General features: G+C 42.2%; 1 protein-coding gene across 4 annotated transcripts; it reads left to right on the top strand.

Moving 5' to 3' along the window:
- Positions 1–252: 252 nt before the first annotated feature.
- Positions 253–16,787, top strand: fam193a (family with sequence similarity 193 member A). 4 transcript variants are annotated; one of them, XM_071505093.1, is made up of 24 exons: positions 254–642; positions 2,255–2,329; positions 3,428–3,670; positions 5,326–5,501; positions 5,611–5,778; positions 6,260–6,506; positions 6,713–6,837; positions 7,044–7,191; positions 7,309–7,383; positions 7,479–7,553; positions 7,643–7,755; positions 8,852–9,094; positions 9,252–9,408; positions 9,630–9,776; positions 10,100–10,378; positions 10,725–10,947; positions 11,089–11,445; positions 12,536–12,818; positions 12,940–13,126; positions 13,289–13,528; positions 13,677–14,583; positions 15,207–15,288; positions 15,749–15,850; positions 16,372–16,787. In XM_071505093.1, the coding sequence occupies exons 1-23, from the start codon at positions 421–423 to the stop codon at positions 15,840–15,842; spliced, it is 4,866 nt and encodes a 1,621-aa protein (XP_071361194.1). In that variant the 5' UTR covers positions 254–420; the 3' UTR covers positions 15,843–15,850; positions 16,372–16,787. The 4 variants fall into 4 exon arrangements, with proteins under 4 accessions (XP_071361195.1, XP_071361194.1, XP_071361193.1 ...); XM_071505094.1 differs by having other exon boundaries at positions 253–642; positions 7,321–7,383; positions 15,749–16,787; XM_071505092.1 differs by having other exon boundaries at positions 15,749–16,787.
- Positions 16,788–17,778: the final 991 nt, after the last annotated feature.

Raw genomic sequence — 17,778 nt, 5'->3', positions numbered from 1 at the left:
TCTAAGATAAATTTGATTTTTTTAGTGACCGAGTAAAAATGTTAGGTCAAAACACTGCAATTAGCGGACTAATATGCAGGTCAAGCATCCATCGCCAGTGTTTATCCCAGCTGACAACAATTTCCTCCGCGTTGCTAGCCACAATGTGATGTTCAACAACAAACTCAATTTCCCATAAGGCATGGGGTGGGGGGACGCACACGTTACGACGCAAGCTGAAGTCTGGCTGAGGCAGTCCAGCTAGAGGCCATATTGGAATCTATGAAGTCGGCTTGCACTTTGATGGAATTGAGTGTCTGTCGTTTTGGGAGTCTCTAAATCGCTATTCCGGACTTATATCCGAGTTATTGCGCCAGGCATTCCACTTGAGACCCTGCCAAATCTGGACGGCAAGTTGTCTCGCTCCTTCTGTGGAAAAAAATGAGTCCCACCGATGCTAAACGAGGGGCTAAACGCAGGAAGAACAAGCGGGGCGGTGGCAGTAGCTGCAGTGCTGTCTGCAACACCAGCGGTGGCAAGGCCGGGGTTGCCACGGCCCTAGGCTGTGCGGGACCAGCAACACCTGCCTCTGTCGTCAGCTTTTTAACGCCTGGGAGTACAGGCAACGGGAATATGGGGTCCATCACGGGCATAAACGGAGAGGTAAGAGTGTCACACAATGTAAAGCGGTGCATGTCATAACGGGGGCGACTAGCTAGCAGCGTTATCAACGACACAAATCTGATTTGGGCCCGATACTGATGCGAGGAAGGCAGCTAGCTAACTAACCAATGCAACGTAGGTAGAAATTAACTGGCTTAATTATCGCTAATGCCGGTTGCTGTGATTTGTGGAACACCTTGTCAGCTAGCAGGCAGTACAAGCTAGCGATGTAGTTGATGTAGCCATTATTATGTTGTAACAAATCGTCGTAAACATTAGGCTGCTTTTGCTCTGCCGAACGCTGACTACCACCGTTAGCTTAAGTAAGATATCGTAGCTGAATCGACAACAACTTAAACACCACGAAGCATTATTTTGAGCCAGTAAAGTCCGGGTAGGTGGAGATTACATTGGCCAAGGCAAGATTGTTCTGTAGGAATATTATGTTCAACATAGTTGGCCCACAGGCTGCTGTTACACAGATAAACACTAATGCTAGCTAATGCTAACAGTTCAGAGTGCTAACAACTTCAGCCCCGCCGGGCCTCGGTGTGTTTTTACAAGCTGACCTTCCACTTTTTCTTGTTTATTAAGGTTTAATAGTTCATAACTTTGTCATATATACCCCTAGATAAGATAAACAATCTGACAAACTGCAGTTATCCAAGTTAACTTAGTTATATACCTTAAGCTGGCACTAAAACAGGAGCTCACATTGACAGTGTAAGATGTGCGGTAGTTTCTTTGCAACTGACGTGTGTTTATTGGTTCAACTTATAGATGTCGATTCAGAAGTTAGATGTTTAGCTTTTGGGATCACTAAAGTCACAAACGTAGTCTAAAATTGTGTCGTTTTCCTGCATGAAGGTGAAGTGTGTCTTTCCAAATATTCTATGTATAATTGACGCCCTGTTGAGACTATATTATTGTAATAGAAGTCTTCAACTCATCTAATGCATGTAAGTAAATGTACATGTGTTTCTTGAATGTTGTGACCTGTCCATCCAGACTAATCCTACACATCACAAGAATTACATCCACTTCATCATAAGAAAATTATACACCCAGAGAAATGTTGTATAATAAAAGTTGCTCACAGAGACAAGTCCAAACTGTATGACGTGTGTTTATCTCTATTAATATACAGATGTTTGAGGTGACATTACATTAATTTGTTCTCATTTTGCCTCAGTTGTCCATCAAGTAGTAAATTTTATTTAATTTTTGGAATTAAATGATATGTTATGAAATGTCAGTTTTACACAAATTGCCAAAAAAAAAGCAAATAAAACTTACACTGTTTGCAGGGGTAGATACCACCTGGACAGGTGGGAAAGTGTTCTATTGTAATTGCTTGAATTGACTCTCAAATGTCCAATCATTAGTCATAGACATAGCGTTTGCATAATAGTCTACCTATCTTGTACTGTAGGAATATACTGGCCTGACTGAATTGCTTATCAGTTTTGTGCCTTACATGTACACCACACACATACAATCAGAACATACAGAACAATACATCACATGCTCACAAAGTCAATCAGTGGTCGATCCCAAACTAAGTGTAAAGTGGTCAATTATATGTAAACATTGAGATCTTTTTGTCCCTCAGGTCAACGTGAACAACAGTGTTACACCGCAGTTTACAGAAGGACCAGTGAACGCTGACTTCTCCGGAGTGCTTCAGGTAAATTTACATCAGGTGTTTCAGTAGTTGTTGTAAAGCCACTGTAAAATTTTCCTGAAGTCATGCCCCCTTTTGCCAAAAACAGTTTACATCTTGAAGCCAAAACTTTAGGCACATTAGAAGGAGAAGCACATTGAAAGATGTCCTCATTTGCTTGACATTTATTTATTGCTTTTCATCAGAGAATTTTAAACATGTCTGGTGTGACACAGTTGTCACAGATATCGAGCAAATTCAATTCTGAGATGACTTGCCCCAAACAAAGTTGTGTGTTTGGTGACAGTGGGACATGAGGACGCTCCAACATAACGGGCACCAGTTCCATCATACAGTGATTTGCTGCCTATGTGATCAATTATAACACCAATTTCAGTCTTGGCAGCACTTTTTGTTTTGCTTACAACAGTGTTAGTGTTGATCACACAGCTGATTTTCAACTGACATTCATCAAAATATTTTCTTTAAGGGAAGGTTTGATGTAAGCAAAAATATATACTATTGCAATTATTCTACGGCTGGAAGTTAATAGTTAGAAAAACAGCTAAACTAGAAATCATAGCATCAGGACAATTTATTATGACATTATATCTGAATATAATCATATTCTACTAAGATTTGTGTCACAAACTATGGTTACATGAACCATTATGTTTTGTTTCCAGATTAAATCACTCTATTTGTCAATAAACAAAAAAGTATAAAGCTATTAACATTTACATAACTGAGCATGTGCAGATACGCTGTCATGTTTACATGCACTGCAGTAAGTAGGTAATTGGGCTTTATTTTTTGTGTGTGTTGTTCAGAACAAGACATTGCACTAAGTTCACATGGTGAATCAAATAATTCACCCCAGGCTTGTTCAGAATATGTCATGTAGCTGTTAAGTTACCATCCAAAGTTACCATCACCAAACCTGGTCTATGTCGTTATTGCATTTACAAATATTCTCAATTTTCCTTTCTAAATAAATTGTTATATTCCTTTTTATGAAGAGTAATCACATTTTAACTTGATGCAAATGCTAAAGCGGTTGCATACCTATGCTAATGGTACATCTTCTCTCTCTACTTCCTCCTACTAACATATCCACCAAAGACCCCATTCACGTTTGGCCTGAACCAGCGGGCGCCCTACACGGCCGGTGATCGCTGCCTCTTATGCCGATGTGAGCGGAAAGACAGTGCCCTGCCTTCAGAGGCAGGGATCTCAGGCCAGAATGGTACAGCACAGCCCGCCAAGACACCCAGTGCCCTCCAGCTGCCTTTGTGGGTGTGCTCTGACTGCAGGCGCACAGTAGAGAAGGAGGACCGACACACTGCTCTGGAGCAGTCATTGGGGGTAAGTCATCTGGGTACAAAGCAGTTAAAACTCTTTAAAGAATGGTGCTGGTGTTGAAGTGTAAAAATGTTTGGCTGCAGTGAAAGGACTATAAGTCTTCTGGTCCTCTACATGGTTACTGATGCCACATTTCTGCAGTTTAACTCACACAGCTGTGGCTGTTAGTCTGCCAGTGGATGGTGTAACTCTTCTGTTCACTTGGCACCTCTGGTTCTTTGCCAAAAAGGTTAAAACAGATGCAGCAGTCAAAAGCAGCAGCAGCTGTTGCTTTGAAAAGCGTGTAACAATGAACTTCATCATATTTAATTTTTCGGCTTGGCTTCATGTTGAACTATGGCTAGGTGATGGTATCTAGGTCAGATATGCAAATACTATCAGGTTCAAAGAACAAGGAACGTTGCAGAGGATCAAACACTTTAAATAAAAATGCACTACAAATGCATACAAGATTCTTACTGTTTAGTACTTGTTGGATTTCATCAGAGCAAGTATTCTCTCAGACCTGTGCTGTATAGATGCAGTTATCTCTAAGTTTAATACCTCCTCATATAAAAACCTTTTTCATGTTGGACAGCCCGTCAAATGCGCTCAGCTTGTGTCTCTTGTGTAAGAATTACACTAATTTAGCAGTGGAAAATCTTGTGATTCAACACAACATTTTTCTTTTGGCTGGAATACAAAGTCACTTTTCTTCCTCTGGATTGTGCTTAAGGGTGTGATTATTGGTTGTAAAATAAATTGGTTGTTGACCATTAACAACTTTGAACTTTTATATCCTTATAGTACAAATATTTTTTTCTCCATGTCTGGTTTGATCAAGAGTGACAGGTAATGAGCAGGATTATTAGTTATTTGTAGCAAGAAATAGACTGTATGTAAAACTAACCAAAAGCAGCATAAACTCAAATCCTTCAAGACTTCAAGTAGTTGTAAACGTTACATTCTGTACATTCATATCTTATTGATCAAGCTTTATGTTAAGGCTTGTCAGGCCTGTCGGGGGTGTTACGTTTCCTCAGTTGTGAGTGTGTAAGGCTCGGCTGTTGAACTTGGGTTTGGTTTCCTCCTAAATGTATTGTTCCATTGCATCCTCACAACAGGGAGGGTACTATGCTGACTCACAATATCATGGCCCTGTAGTAAACAGGGCCGAACCACTGGAAATCTTTGACTGTGAAGCAGCTGCTGAAAGTTTGCATTAACAGACAAATGGCACATAATTATAGGATAGGTCTAGTAGCCTAGCACTGATTAGAAACCACTGAGGCTTCTGTCCTTGAGTCATTGAGGTTAGCCAAGTTTGTCTCTGCTGACTCTCGTAAATAAAATGTAGAAATTGCTATATATGTAGATTCTGACATATTTAAGGGCATTTGTCCCTGCGGATCAGTTTTGAATATTTCAAGGGAGAAAAGGATGAAAAGATGAAGCTGTTTGACAGTTGGTCCTCCTTCACAATATATGCTTTATTTTGGGCTTTCTTTACATTCCTGTTGACATGACCAGTGTGTGCTGGTCATGGTCTGCTGTCGCAGCACGTTTTGGCAAAACAACGCAGTCATTTATAGGTTTCTTTACAGCTTTGCTCACTTGCATCTTGAAGAAACTGAAGATTGTTTTGTATCTTAGACTGCTGTTTTCGATATTTCACACAGAGCCAGGACTTCCTTTTGCACATGCCTGTGGGTAATGGAAACCTGGGCCAGGAGGCAGCCACAGGGGACAGACTGACCACTGCTGCGCCTACACTACCCATGCTCCCTGCCCCAGACCTTACCGCACCAATGCCTGCTGATACAGTGTGCAGCTGTGAAGCCTGCAATGAGAGACGGTCAGTTCAGGTTGATTATCCCTGAAGTAAATTTAGATTCAGTTGAGTAACTTTATTAGATTGTGCTTGTGTTAATGAAAGCTTCATAAATTCATGTCCGGACTCACAGGGAGATCTCCGCTGAGTCAGAGAGGGAGTCGCAGCAGCTGCAGAACCACTGGTCGGAAGTTCGCTACCTGGTGCGCTGCATCTACCGTCAGACAGGAACACCACTAGCAGATGACCATGACCAGCCCCTGGAGAGAGACAAGGAGGGCATGAAGGAGCTGGTGGACAGGTATAAAGAAAAACACAGCTCTGCCTAATCTTTTTTCTTCTGGGGTATGTGTCCACTAGGGGTCTCTCCTGAACTGCAGAAGCCTCTGTGGATGCAGGAAATAAGCGTCTGTAAAAACAATCAGAGGCCTGAAAGCCTTTGAAAGCAGTGATGTCAACAAACTGACAAACAAAACTGACAGTACTGCCCTCTTTACTGTAATTGTTCAGGTTAAAAGTTCCATAAAATCGCAGCTTTACTTCCTCAATATGACGTATTTTCTGTTGAAACAATATGTTTCGTGGCCATTCATTGACTCACCATGGGAACATTTTAAACTGTAGACAAAGGGGAGATAAAGGCAAGAAAAGCAGTTTCATTCAGTAGGAACATCAACAGGCAGCATTTCTGAGTTTTGGTTGGACTCTCTAACACCCACTCATCCAGTCTAAGTTTCGAGGGGTTTTATAAATTGATAAATTGCTTTATTTTCCACCTGTAGGCTCTGTGAGAAGGACCCCTACCAGCTATATCAAAGGTTGGAGCAGCAGGCTCGTGAATATGTCTTGGAAATGAAGGTGCGGCTACTGAAGCACCTCTCTGCAGGCTCCAAGACTGTGGGACAATCGGGTACCATGGCTGCAGCCCAGGGTCCTCCTCAGGCCCACCAGTTCATCTCCCTGCTGCTGGAGGAGTACAGTGCCCTCTGTCAAGCTGCACGCACCATCAGCAGCTTCCTACTCACCCTGGTCAGTTTGTCCTTCTGTGCTGCCAGAGATATGTGTTAGTTGTCCTGTAGGTGGCATCAAAGGCAATGTTTTTTGGGTTTTTTTAAACCTCAAGAATGAAAAGAGTGATCTTGTCACATGTATCACTATGTTTGAGATATCTATTACACTCTTAGCCTTTGTTACTGTCATTGTTTTGACTGTAATCCAAACCTTTTTTCCCTCAGGAGAATGAGCACCTTCAGAAATTCCAGGTGACATGGGAGCTGCACAACAAGCACCTTTTTGAGAATCTGGTGTTCTCTGAACCGATCTTGCACAGCAGTTTACCTGCATTGGTTGCACAGCTGAAGTAAGACATAGACATTTTTTTTAAAGGAAAGATACTATTGCTTTTACTCAGATATTCATCATTCTTTACTACTTCAGAAACAAATCAGACTTAAACTTTTTTTTCCCCCAAATGTTGACCTTGGATTAAAAAAAAAAAAATCTTTCCTGTGCCACTCAGTAAGTGTCTACTGTACTTTTGGCTTATGTTTAATCCCCTTTTTTCAGACATGGCACAGCCTCTCATGATTCATACAATGAAGATATGTATAGGACCTTGTTAGAGAGCTACCAGCAGCTACAGCAGGAGATGGCTTCAGTGGCTGCTGAATGGCAGGAGTGTGAGAAGAGGATTGATGACTATGTAGACGAACAGGTATGCAACATTCAAGATGATTCATAAATGCATTTGATACAGAGAATAATGCTACTTTTATAAAAAGGTGGTTCTTGATAAAAATGCACCAATTCCAAGATTGTGACTCTTTTGCAGCTGCTTTTTAAGGTGGAAGGTCAGAGTCTCACCAACCAAAGAACAGAGCCACACAAGTCCTTGATTAGCAAAAACGTAAGAGACTTTTAAGTTGTCTAAACACATTCATACAGTTTTCTGTTTCTAATTTATGGAAATAAATGTTCCTTTCATTATCTTCCTGTTTACAGACTTTGAAGACTAAGCAGCGAATGCTGAAAGAAGACTGGGAGTTCTTTAAACAGAGGAGATTTATAGAAGAACAGGTACACTACAAGGAAATGCAGCTAGCATGGCAGATTTAAATGTACATTTCTCTGCTTCAGAGCAGCTTTTTATTTTGTTTTATTTATAGTTACCCAACAGTAAGAAGTCCCCCAGCGGAGACAACAACTTCACAGACACTATGAGGATGCTCTCATCTCGTCTGAGTATTCCAGACTGTCCAAACTGCAATTATCGAAGAAGGTGCGTTTTGAGATTTAGCTGTTGTCATTATCCGGCCTGAGATCAACTGTTGTTTAGTTCAGTTGGACCAGACTTGATTTCACAACCACACCAAGACTCTTCAGAGGAAGTGGTCTGAGTCTTATCCCAGACAAATTCTGGAGCAAACAGGATCTGACCTAAATCTGAGTCAACTGGCTCTTGAAGCCAGGTGCTCTTTACAGACTGGGATGTGGTTGAGTAAAATCAATAACTGGTAACAGCTAGCCCAAGAATTACTCAAGGTCTGAAGTAGACTTGCAACAAAGTACATAGCCTTCTTGATATTTTGGATATTTTATTATTTCTTTATTTACTTTATGACTCTTGACCCAGACACATCTAACCAGTGAGCGGAGTGAATGTTCTCGTGTCATGAGAAACTCTTCTCCATCCATCTTCTATATTGCTTATCTGAACCGGTCCAGCCAATCACAGCTGACATTGGGCGAGGGCCAGACCCTGGAGAGGTCGCCAGTGTATCGCAGGGCTGACAAACACAGTCATGCTCACATTCACACCTATGGGCAATTTAGAGTCACCATGCATGTCTTTGAACTGTGGGAGGAAGCCGGAGTACCTGGAGGGAGCCCACGCAGACGGGCGGGGCGGGGGCATGCAAACTCCACACAGAAAGGCCCCAGGCCCTTCTTGCTGTGGGGCAACAGCGCTAACCACTGCGCCACCATGCCGCCCTCCAGTGAAAATCATTGTAGTGATAAGTTGTCAGGGAATTGACTCTACTCTTAAATATATGTTGATGGTTTAACTAATGATTGAGTTTAAGGATGAGATTATACAACAGGTGTCAACGGCGATATGTATGGTTGCATTTGTAATTCATATTAAAATGAACTAACTCTGCTCCTTTTATTCCCAGTATTTGGGACATTGCAATTATTTATTTTCTCTATATATAATTGTATAAAGAAAACTAAAAATAAAAATAATGAAATGTAAATGAATGAATGAAACTTTATAGTGTGACATTAAATACTGTAGTAAATCACATTTGACATTATGCTGTGATGATTATTGCAATATTAATTTTGTGCTTATCACCCACCCCGACCAACAGGTGCACATGTGATGACTGCAGTCTCTCGCACATCCTGACCTGTGGCATCATGGACTCTCCCATCGCAGAGGACCTCCACATCAAGCTGCCACTGCAAGGGGAACCTCCCCGGGACTATTTGGCTGAGGTTCACCCTCCCAGCCTCTCCTCTGGCAGTTCAGCATCTGGCTCCAACTCCAGTTCTCCTATCACCATTCAGCAACATCCAAGGCTCATTCTTCCTGAAGGGGATACCAACACTTTGTAAGTCAACCAGTCACTGCCCCAATCACAAAACCTTGAGGCACAGTTTAGTATTGTTTATATTAGATCATTCTAATGTCACATCTTTGTTGAAAGATAGTAATTTCCCCCTCTTTCGCTTTCCCCTAACCCAACTACTAATTTCTTTTTCTTCTAGTATTAGTGATGATGACGAAGTGCCTCCGTTGTCCAGTAAGTTTGGGGACCTCTACCCTATGACTGGTTATGAGGAGAGCAGCGTTGTGACCACTGCTGTGAACGGTCTCCACAGTGACATCAATGGAGAAGGGGAAAATGTGGCACTAAAAGCAGGGGTGAGTTCTTTATTGTGGTATGTTACTTCAAAAAAACGATTAGTTAAACGATTAGTTGTGAATTTCCCTGCCGAGTTTCTGGATGATGAAACCAATATTCATTATGAGTGGGTCACCATCAGTTCGGGAAATGTTTTGTGGACAATTTCCCAATTCATTGTTCATTGTGATTCTACTTCATTGTATTTCCTAATTCTTTGTTTTACACACTTCTGTTTCAGTCTCCTCACATTACCAGCAGCAGTAGCTCATCAGAGGGTGATGAAGAGGAAGCTGATGGTGAGGTTGGTGGGGAGCCCCCCGGGCAACAGGAGGAGCTTTCCTCAGGAAAGACCAACAGTCCTCCACCCGCTTACAACAACCAACAGGTATTCCCAAACTTTCCAGGAATGTTGTCTTTTTGGGATCTTAGACTGTTCTTTATTGAGGCACTGTTGTGATTTGCTCTCTCATGTTTAGGCAATTTAACTTTTGATAAGTTAAACTTGTTTTGTTAAATTAGAAAATAAGTAATCCTCACATTGGAGAAGCAGGAACCATCCATCAAGTTATTGTTTCAAATCTACTTTACAGCACATAAGAGAAAAATAGTCCTTTTTTTATTTACATGTAATGTCAGCTTTCTCGTACCGGCAAACACACACACACTAAAAGCGGACTACATGTTGTGAATGTGTGTTACCACCCTCAGGTAGAACAGGTCCAGCATGCCTGCGAGTGCCACGTATGCAACCAGGACCCCAGCTCCTCCACCCTGGGTCTTGCCACATGCCTGCCCCCTAGTCGGCTCCACGCTGCGCCTCCCCCTGCTGTTGGACACCAGTTCTTCACCGACAGCAAAACTCCCCCCGCCCACCCTGCCCTCCACCTCTATCCCCACATCCACGGCCACCTGCCTCTACACAACTTCTCCCGGCCCCTACTGCACCCCACACTGTACCCACCCAGTCCCCCTCTCACACACAGCAAGGTGAGGATACTTCTTGAGCCCATACACTCGTGACGCTAGACAATAAATTGCTTTCTTTTTTACAATGTGTAAAATTAGAGCTGAGATTTCTCTTTAAGGGGAAATTGATTCATTTCCTTATCACTGGGGTTTTTTTTTTTTTTTAAGGTTCCAGGAACTATACTAAGCTTAGTTGTATATAGTTTCACTGTCATTTTAATTGTTTCCACAAGGGGTCAGACTGAACTCTACCTAAGACAAATCGAAAACAACCCAAAAAGTGCATGTCAGCTCAAATCAGTTCATCTCATAAACCCAAGCTAATGATGTGATTTGTTTTGTAACGTTTTTTCTTTTTTTTCTAAAGCCTTTGCCCCCAAACCATACATCAAACCACTCAGCAGCCAAGCAGCCAGCCTTTAGCCCATCACTACCAGAGCACGTCTACCAGAACTGCTTTGGCAGTGCAGGTGGAACAGGTGACTGGAACAGTTCACTGCAGTGCCTCTCACTCAAGTTTGAGAATCTGTGGGATGCTGCAGTGATGAAAAGCTGGAATCCATCTGTGTTGTTGCCTGAGTCCCTGCCAGGTAAGCTGCTCAGACACAATCGAAATGGCCACAACTTCAGCTGAAATAAAAAAAAAAAAGAAAAGTCAAAACCTGTTAAAATCACACCATCCCTCATGTTTTATTTAAACGTTTGATTGACATTTTTCGGTTAATCGACAGGCGACATGCTTGGACCACCCCTTGCTGATGTCCCTCTCCCTCCAACATCATCCATCGGCCCCCAAGGGGAACACCCTTCACTGCCCACCCCTCTACCTCCTTCCTCCTCCTCATCATTGTCATCGTCTTCGTCATCATCATCGTCGTCATCATGCTCCTCTTCGGAAGCCAAAGAGCAGAAGAAGAGCGGCGCCAAGAAGAAGTGTCTCTACAATTTCCAGGATGCCTTCATGGAGACCAACCGAGTAGTGATGGCCACCTCTGCCTCCACGTCCTCCGTGTCCTGCACTGCCACCACTGTCCAGTCAAGTAATAACCCACCCATCCACCTAGCCTCTAAAAGACCCAACTCTTTAGGTAATATAGGAGGGTAGGAGCAGTCGTTAGGTTTGTATAGATGGTGGGCCTTTTTTATGAACTAATGGGCCACTTAGAAATGAATTAATTTTTACTGGGAAAAGGACATAATGATGTTTGCAATTTTTCTGTGGTAGTTTTTCAATTAAAAAAAAAAAAGTGCCAATGAATTTGTCTAAAAAAAGATACAGCAACACAATGAAATTAATTACAATACACAACCTTGAGCAAATACTTAATAGATTAAAGATACTGGGCAGTTGGTGTAAAAATTCACAGTGAGCAAAACATTAAGTAACGGACAACATGAAGCAAGAAATAAATAAAGAAAGAAAGTGTAGATGCATTAAAGTCAAACTGAAGTTTGAATTTGCACTTTTTGTGTAAGGAAATATAACCTATAATAACCCCGCATATATTAGTGGAAATAGTGTCGAAGACTCTGGGTGGGTGTTTCTCATGGCAGCAGCTCAGTGACATTTGAGGGCAAGCATTGCCAGGAGACGAGCTGTCAACACTGCTGACTGGAAGATGGCATAGCCCTGTGTAGCTGCGAACCCTGATACATTGCCCCCCCCCCCCGCACTCAACACGACCTTTTTCAAAATGCCCAGCATATTGTTTGTTAGTCACTGTCAGTGCTTTAAGACATCAGTGCCATTACAATATTTAACACCTGCTGATTAGCTTAATAAGCAAACAAGCTAAGTTATAAGTGGAAGCTAGATATCCCAGCTTGCTAATGTTGGAATTGATCACTAATGTAGGGAGCACTATCACTGGAAAACAAAAAAATAAAACTTATTTCCAGACCTAATAAAAGTCAAAATCACTCTGATCGTAGAAAAAAACATTTTAATTTCAGTTTGACTTTCAATGAATCTGACTTTTATTTATGTGTGCGTGTGCGTGTGTATGTGTGTGTATATTCTCCTTCATTATCTGATATTGCTTGATTTGTTTTTGTTGCTTGATTTGTTGTTTCATTTTATGGACGTTCTGTATGTGACAGTGTGTTGCAACAGAATTGGTTTTTGGCTCAAGAAGAACTAAACAATGGTCTCATCCAATGCATCTTTGTCTCCTCTAGACGATGTATTTCACAATCTAGGCAAAGAGGACCACAGGCAGCCCACTCCAGTTGCCCCTAGAAACGGCTCCACAGGACTGACCTCCCTCCCTCCCCTCTCGGGCCCTGCCCTGCCGCCAGCACCCACCACACACCTTCCCACTATGGGATCACAGCCCTTCCCAAAAATGGCCGCTCCAGCCCCAGACTTTGTAGAAGCCCACCAGGGTTTGTGTCTCCCACCTGCAGAGCCTCCAGCCTCTTCAACAGATGGTCCTGTCAGTGCCCCACCCAGTGTCTGCAGGTAAGCCATTAATGAGACCTAATATTGATGATGGAGGCTAATTATTTGAAAAGGTGATTTTGTTGACTGTGATGGAAAAATTATCTGTAGGAACCAGTTTTAAGTATCATTCTTTTTTCAGTGATCCTGACTGCGAGGGCCATCGCTGTGAGGGGAATGGGGCGTACGAGCACCAGCCGTACGATGGAGAAGAGAGTCAGGACGAGGACAGTTGTTCCGAGCATAGCTCTTCCACTTCCACCTCCACCAACCAGAAAGAAGGAAAGTACTGTGACTGCTGCTACTGCGAGTTCTTTGGGCATGGCGGGGTAAGACACGTTTTGTTAAGTATTTTCTGGCTGATCCAAATTATAAGTACTTAGCTGAATTTCCAGTTAGTTTTAGGTTCCAAGACATTTGTTGAATCATAGCTTAAAGCAATTCATTGATAGAGACCTTATTGTTCGTATCTTCTCCTGTTTTAATCTCAGCCCCCAGCTGCCCCCACCAGTCGAAACTATGCAGAGATGCGGGAGAAGCTGCGGTTGCGTCTGACAAAACGTAAGGAGGAGCAGCCGAAACGTGAGGAGCAGCAGCCAGTGATAGAACGAGATGGAGGGGTGGAGGACCACAGGCGGGTGGAGGACCTATTGCAGTTCATCAACAGTGCTGACAGTAAACCTGCCTCCAGTTCTAAGGCAGCAAAACGGGCCAGGCATAAACAAAAGAAGGTGAAAGTCCCAATAAATTCAGAGGTCTTCTAAAAAAATGTCACAATAACCTCCAGTCCATATCCATGTAACTCTGCTAGTATGTCATACAGGTGTCTTTTTTTAGGCAGTGAAATGCTGAAATTGCATGTCTCTATATGTGCTTTAGATGGAGGAGAAGGCCCGTCTGGAGGCAGAGGCCCGTGAAAGGGAGGAGCAGCTGCTGTTGGAGGAGCAGCAGCGGCGACAGCGGCAGGAAGAGGAAGAGGCAGCGCTTCAAAAGGAACTGCTACGGCTGCAGGAGCTGCAGCAACATCGTGCTGCCAAGAAGAAAAAGAAAGAGAAAGCAAAGGAAAACACCGCCCCCCCTCAAAACAACCCACAACCCCTCAAACAGACAGCTCAGAACGTCCTAGATAATCTTCAGAATGGAAAGTCACATCTGCTTCAAACCCTCATCCGCCTCCCCGACCAGAGAGAACCAAGATTTGACCCTGTACCCCAGCTCAACACACAGCACAGCCCAAAACGCACCAGTGACAAGGGCTTTTCTGCTGAGACCAACGTCCCAAACTCTCCAGCCAACCTCCCCAATGGCACTTCTACATCTCACCTTGAGGTCAACAGTAAAGTTAAGGTCAAACAGTCTGCTAAGGTGGCCACTTGTGAGGCTACAGTAAAGAAAGCCCCAGAGTTACCCAAGAGCTCAGATGTGACTGCAAAGCTAACTAATGGCACCACCCCCACCACTACAACAGACACCAAAGCAACACAGATCAGGCCTGCTGAGGCTCTAGCTCCTCTCCCAACCACTGAACCGAGGAGGGAGGACAGGAGTAACAACAGAAGTGCCAGTGGAAAAAGGCAGCAGCAGCAGCAACAACAACCCCTGACCCAAATAAAGGAAGACAGGAGAAGTTCACCTGTGTCAAACCCCTCCCCGTCTCCCCCTCCAGCTCCCCAGCCTGAGCAGACCCAACAGAACGGCAAACCTCCCAGTGCAGAGTCCCCACAGCCCAAAGGCAAGACCAAGAAGAACAAGAAGAAGAAGGGGGACAAGATGAACAGTTCAATAGGTTGGTATTATCACAGTTAGATTTGAAGATTCAGGTGTCTTAATCATTCCTGACCAGTTTTCTGATACCACAGATGTCATGTTAGGCGAGGGAAATCTGCCCTAAACACAACACCAGGGACAGCTTGTCTTGTCTACATTACACCAACATCTATTTCCTCACTTGTCTCTTGGGTATTCTGTGTTACAACCACTGCATTACATTGTGGTTAGTCAATGTGTGCACTGTGCAGTTTGATGCTTCCATTTTCTTTCACTGCTTTGAGCAGGAAGTACGCTTATGTAGGTTTACTGTCTCACATATATGGGTGTTGGACTCATGCCCTGTGTTTTCACAAGTGTGCCTTTTCCACTGACAAGGTGCTAGTGGTGAGGCCACAAACAACATCTGTATACAATGTTAATACTTACATGATATGCACAGCCTCACACTTGCTCTTTAAAATAGCTGGACTAGAACCAATAAATTGCTTCAGAATAACCCCCTCCCCCCCAGTGGTAGGATCAAAGATGCATATGAGACTGACATACACATCCAGGTTCCTATCAGAGATGAACTTCATAATACACCAACAAAGCTAAAAATAGGAGCCGTTATCATGCATGTATTTCATTTTGTTTCAGATGATGTATTCTTGCCCAAAGACATCGACCTGGACAGCACTGAAATGGATGAAACGGAGAGGGAGGTGGAATATTTCAAAAGGTATGTGTATTAAAGTAACTAACTTTTCTTATGGGATATTTCTGAAATCACAAACTTAAACAAACTGAATGGTACCCTGTGGAGTGTTTAACCACTAAGGTAACGTTTTGTATGCAAGTCCCCGTTCTATTTATATTTCATACATGTGCTTAAAAATGTACGCCCACAGGAAGAGTTTCCACTGTCATACACTCTTCTATTGGCTGACAGTTGGATAGCATAGGCAGTGATGAAGTTGTCTCAATGCAGGTTTTAGATAATCAAAGCGGTTTTCTTTACTACCCCATGAAAGAATCATGCGTAGGGAATAAAAAGCATTCAGCTTATTTTTTAGGCCTTCGGAATAGACTAAATGTAAATGTGTTTACATGAAAACTCCACAGGGTATTCTTAATATTCAAAATTGAGGTACTGTAGCAGCTCAGGCTTAATTGATTTATTTATTTTAATGTCTCCCCAGGTTTTGCTTGGATTCTGCTCGGCAGACCCGTCAACGACTTTCCATCAACTGGTCAAACTTCAGTTTGAAGAAAGCTACGTTTGCTGCACATTGAGGGTGTTAGTGAGTGACTGTCAGGACACAATCAGTACCTTAACAGCTATACCAACCCACACGTTCCCCATCCCTACCCATTCCTTTACCTCCACCCAACTGTTGTCCTCCCAGAACTTCTCTCCTGCTGTGCCCAAATCACACCCACGCTGCCTTGCTTTGTTCTTGTCGCTGTGTGGTTCCAACACAGACCCATCTGGACTGATCCACCTGCAGAACTGAAACGAAACAAATATGAAATGAAATGACACAAAAAGAATCACAAAATGCTACTTTACATCTGATTAATTTTCCTTGCGTGCTTGTGTGCTTTTAGTCTGAGTTGGGCATTTCTCTTGACTGAACAAGCCATGGTCTGAAATTATTTTCTTATACTGGCTTACCTGTAGTCAAAAGATGCTTACTATGTCTGGATGGTTTCCTTCCAAAAAAAAGAGACAATGGAAACTACAAAAAAATGAGAAATGTAATGAATTAAAAGCTGTATTTGAGATATTGTGGCTTACTATCCCATTGTTTCCTGTTCCTAGCACGGCATCTCATCCACATGATTGACAAGGGAATGGGCTTGGTCAGCTGGTTTCCACTCCCTGAATCCCCCACCCCCTCACCACCACCACCACCATCACCCCCTTATTTCACAGAAAGGAGGAAGGCGTAATACTTGACAATGTTCTTTTTTGGTTTTTAAGTTCTGTTTAACAAACTGTTGAGTAAAAGTGTACCAGTTACAGTTTTTGTTTTCTTGATTTTTGACCTGTAGCCAGCTTGTATCAGAATACTTTCAGAATGAAATTGAAAAAGAACAATACTCACACTATCAATCTGTTATAGAGTGTATATTGTATTAACACTGAAGCCAAACTGGCTACTTTTAACATATTGTTAAGTAATATTAAATCTTGTCTTTCTTTTTTGAAAGATGGAATACAGTAGTATGGCAGGATTATGTGTCTTGTGTCAAACCTTATTTCCTACATGCAGCAGAAATTTGTTTGACATTTTGGGGAAATATTCATTTTCAAAATTGATCCCTCTCTAAAATCTGTCCATGATATATAAGGCTATAGTAAGCAGCTGGTTATTTTAGCACCATGGCTGGATTAACCTCTCAGGGGTCCCTGGGGCAAAGATTTGTTGTTTGGCTCCTACTAATCCCAACTTTACATGCAAGTTTTATTTCCCCAGTAACCCAGAACCAAACAGCCCATTCAAGCTGAAATGATTAATACATTAATCGATTAGTTGATTAACAGAAAATTAAATGATAATTATGCTTGTATTGAATAATCATTTGGCATCTTTTAAGCAAAAATGCCCCAAAAAATGTGAATATTTGTTAGTAATATCTGTTGTTTTTTTTTTTGTTTTTTTTAACATTAATTTAAATTTATTTAATTTGTTCAAAAAAAAAAAATCTGACCTAAAGATAACTAAGATAATTTGTGGTTGCAGCCTTATAGTTCTCCTATGATAGAATAATACTAACACTTGCACTAGGTCTTGCACTGTTTAAGTCTTAAAACTAGGTTTTGACACAGCATCCCTACATGATGGAAGGCCCATCAGAGGTGATAGTCTACTTCAGTGGTGCCATTTTGCTTAGCTCAAAGGGGACAGCTGTTAAAAAAAATCCACCCACAAGCACCTCTGAAGTTCACAAATTAACCTAAAAATCCAAGTGTAAAAACATTTTACACTTCAATGTTTTGTATGCTAATAAGGGAAGTTTTGATTTTCCAGATTTTATTGGACTTAGCCAGGCTACCTGCTTCTCTTTGTTCTCAATTTTTGTGCTAAGCTAACTGGCTACTGGCAATACTTGATTTTTAACAGACCGATGTGACACCTGTATCAAACACACGCTAACGTGGTAAGCACATTCCAAAAAGTCTAAGTGAGAAATTCATCAAGGCTAATTCACCACTGAACAACTC

This window comes from Trachinotus anak, unplaced genomic scaffold (genome assembly GCF_046630095.1).
Source record: "Trachinotus anak isolate AG129_WGS33_773 ecotype Australia unplaced genomic scaffold, CSIRO_AGI_Tana_v1 ptg000019l, whole genome shotgun sequence".
Lineage (NCBI taxonomy): Eukaryota > Metazoa > Chordata > Actinopteri > Carangiformes > Carangidae > Trachinotus > Trachinotus anak.
This window is presented reverse-complemented; position numbering and strand designations above follow the sequence as displayed.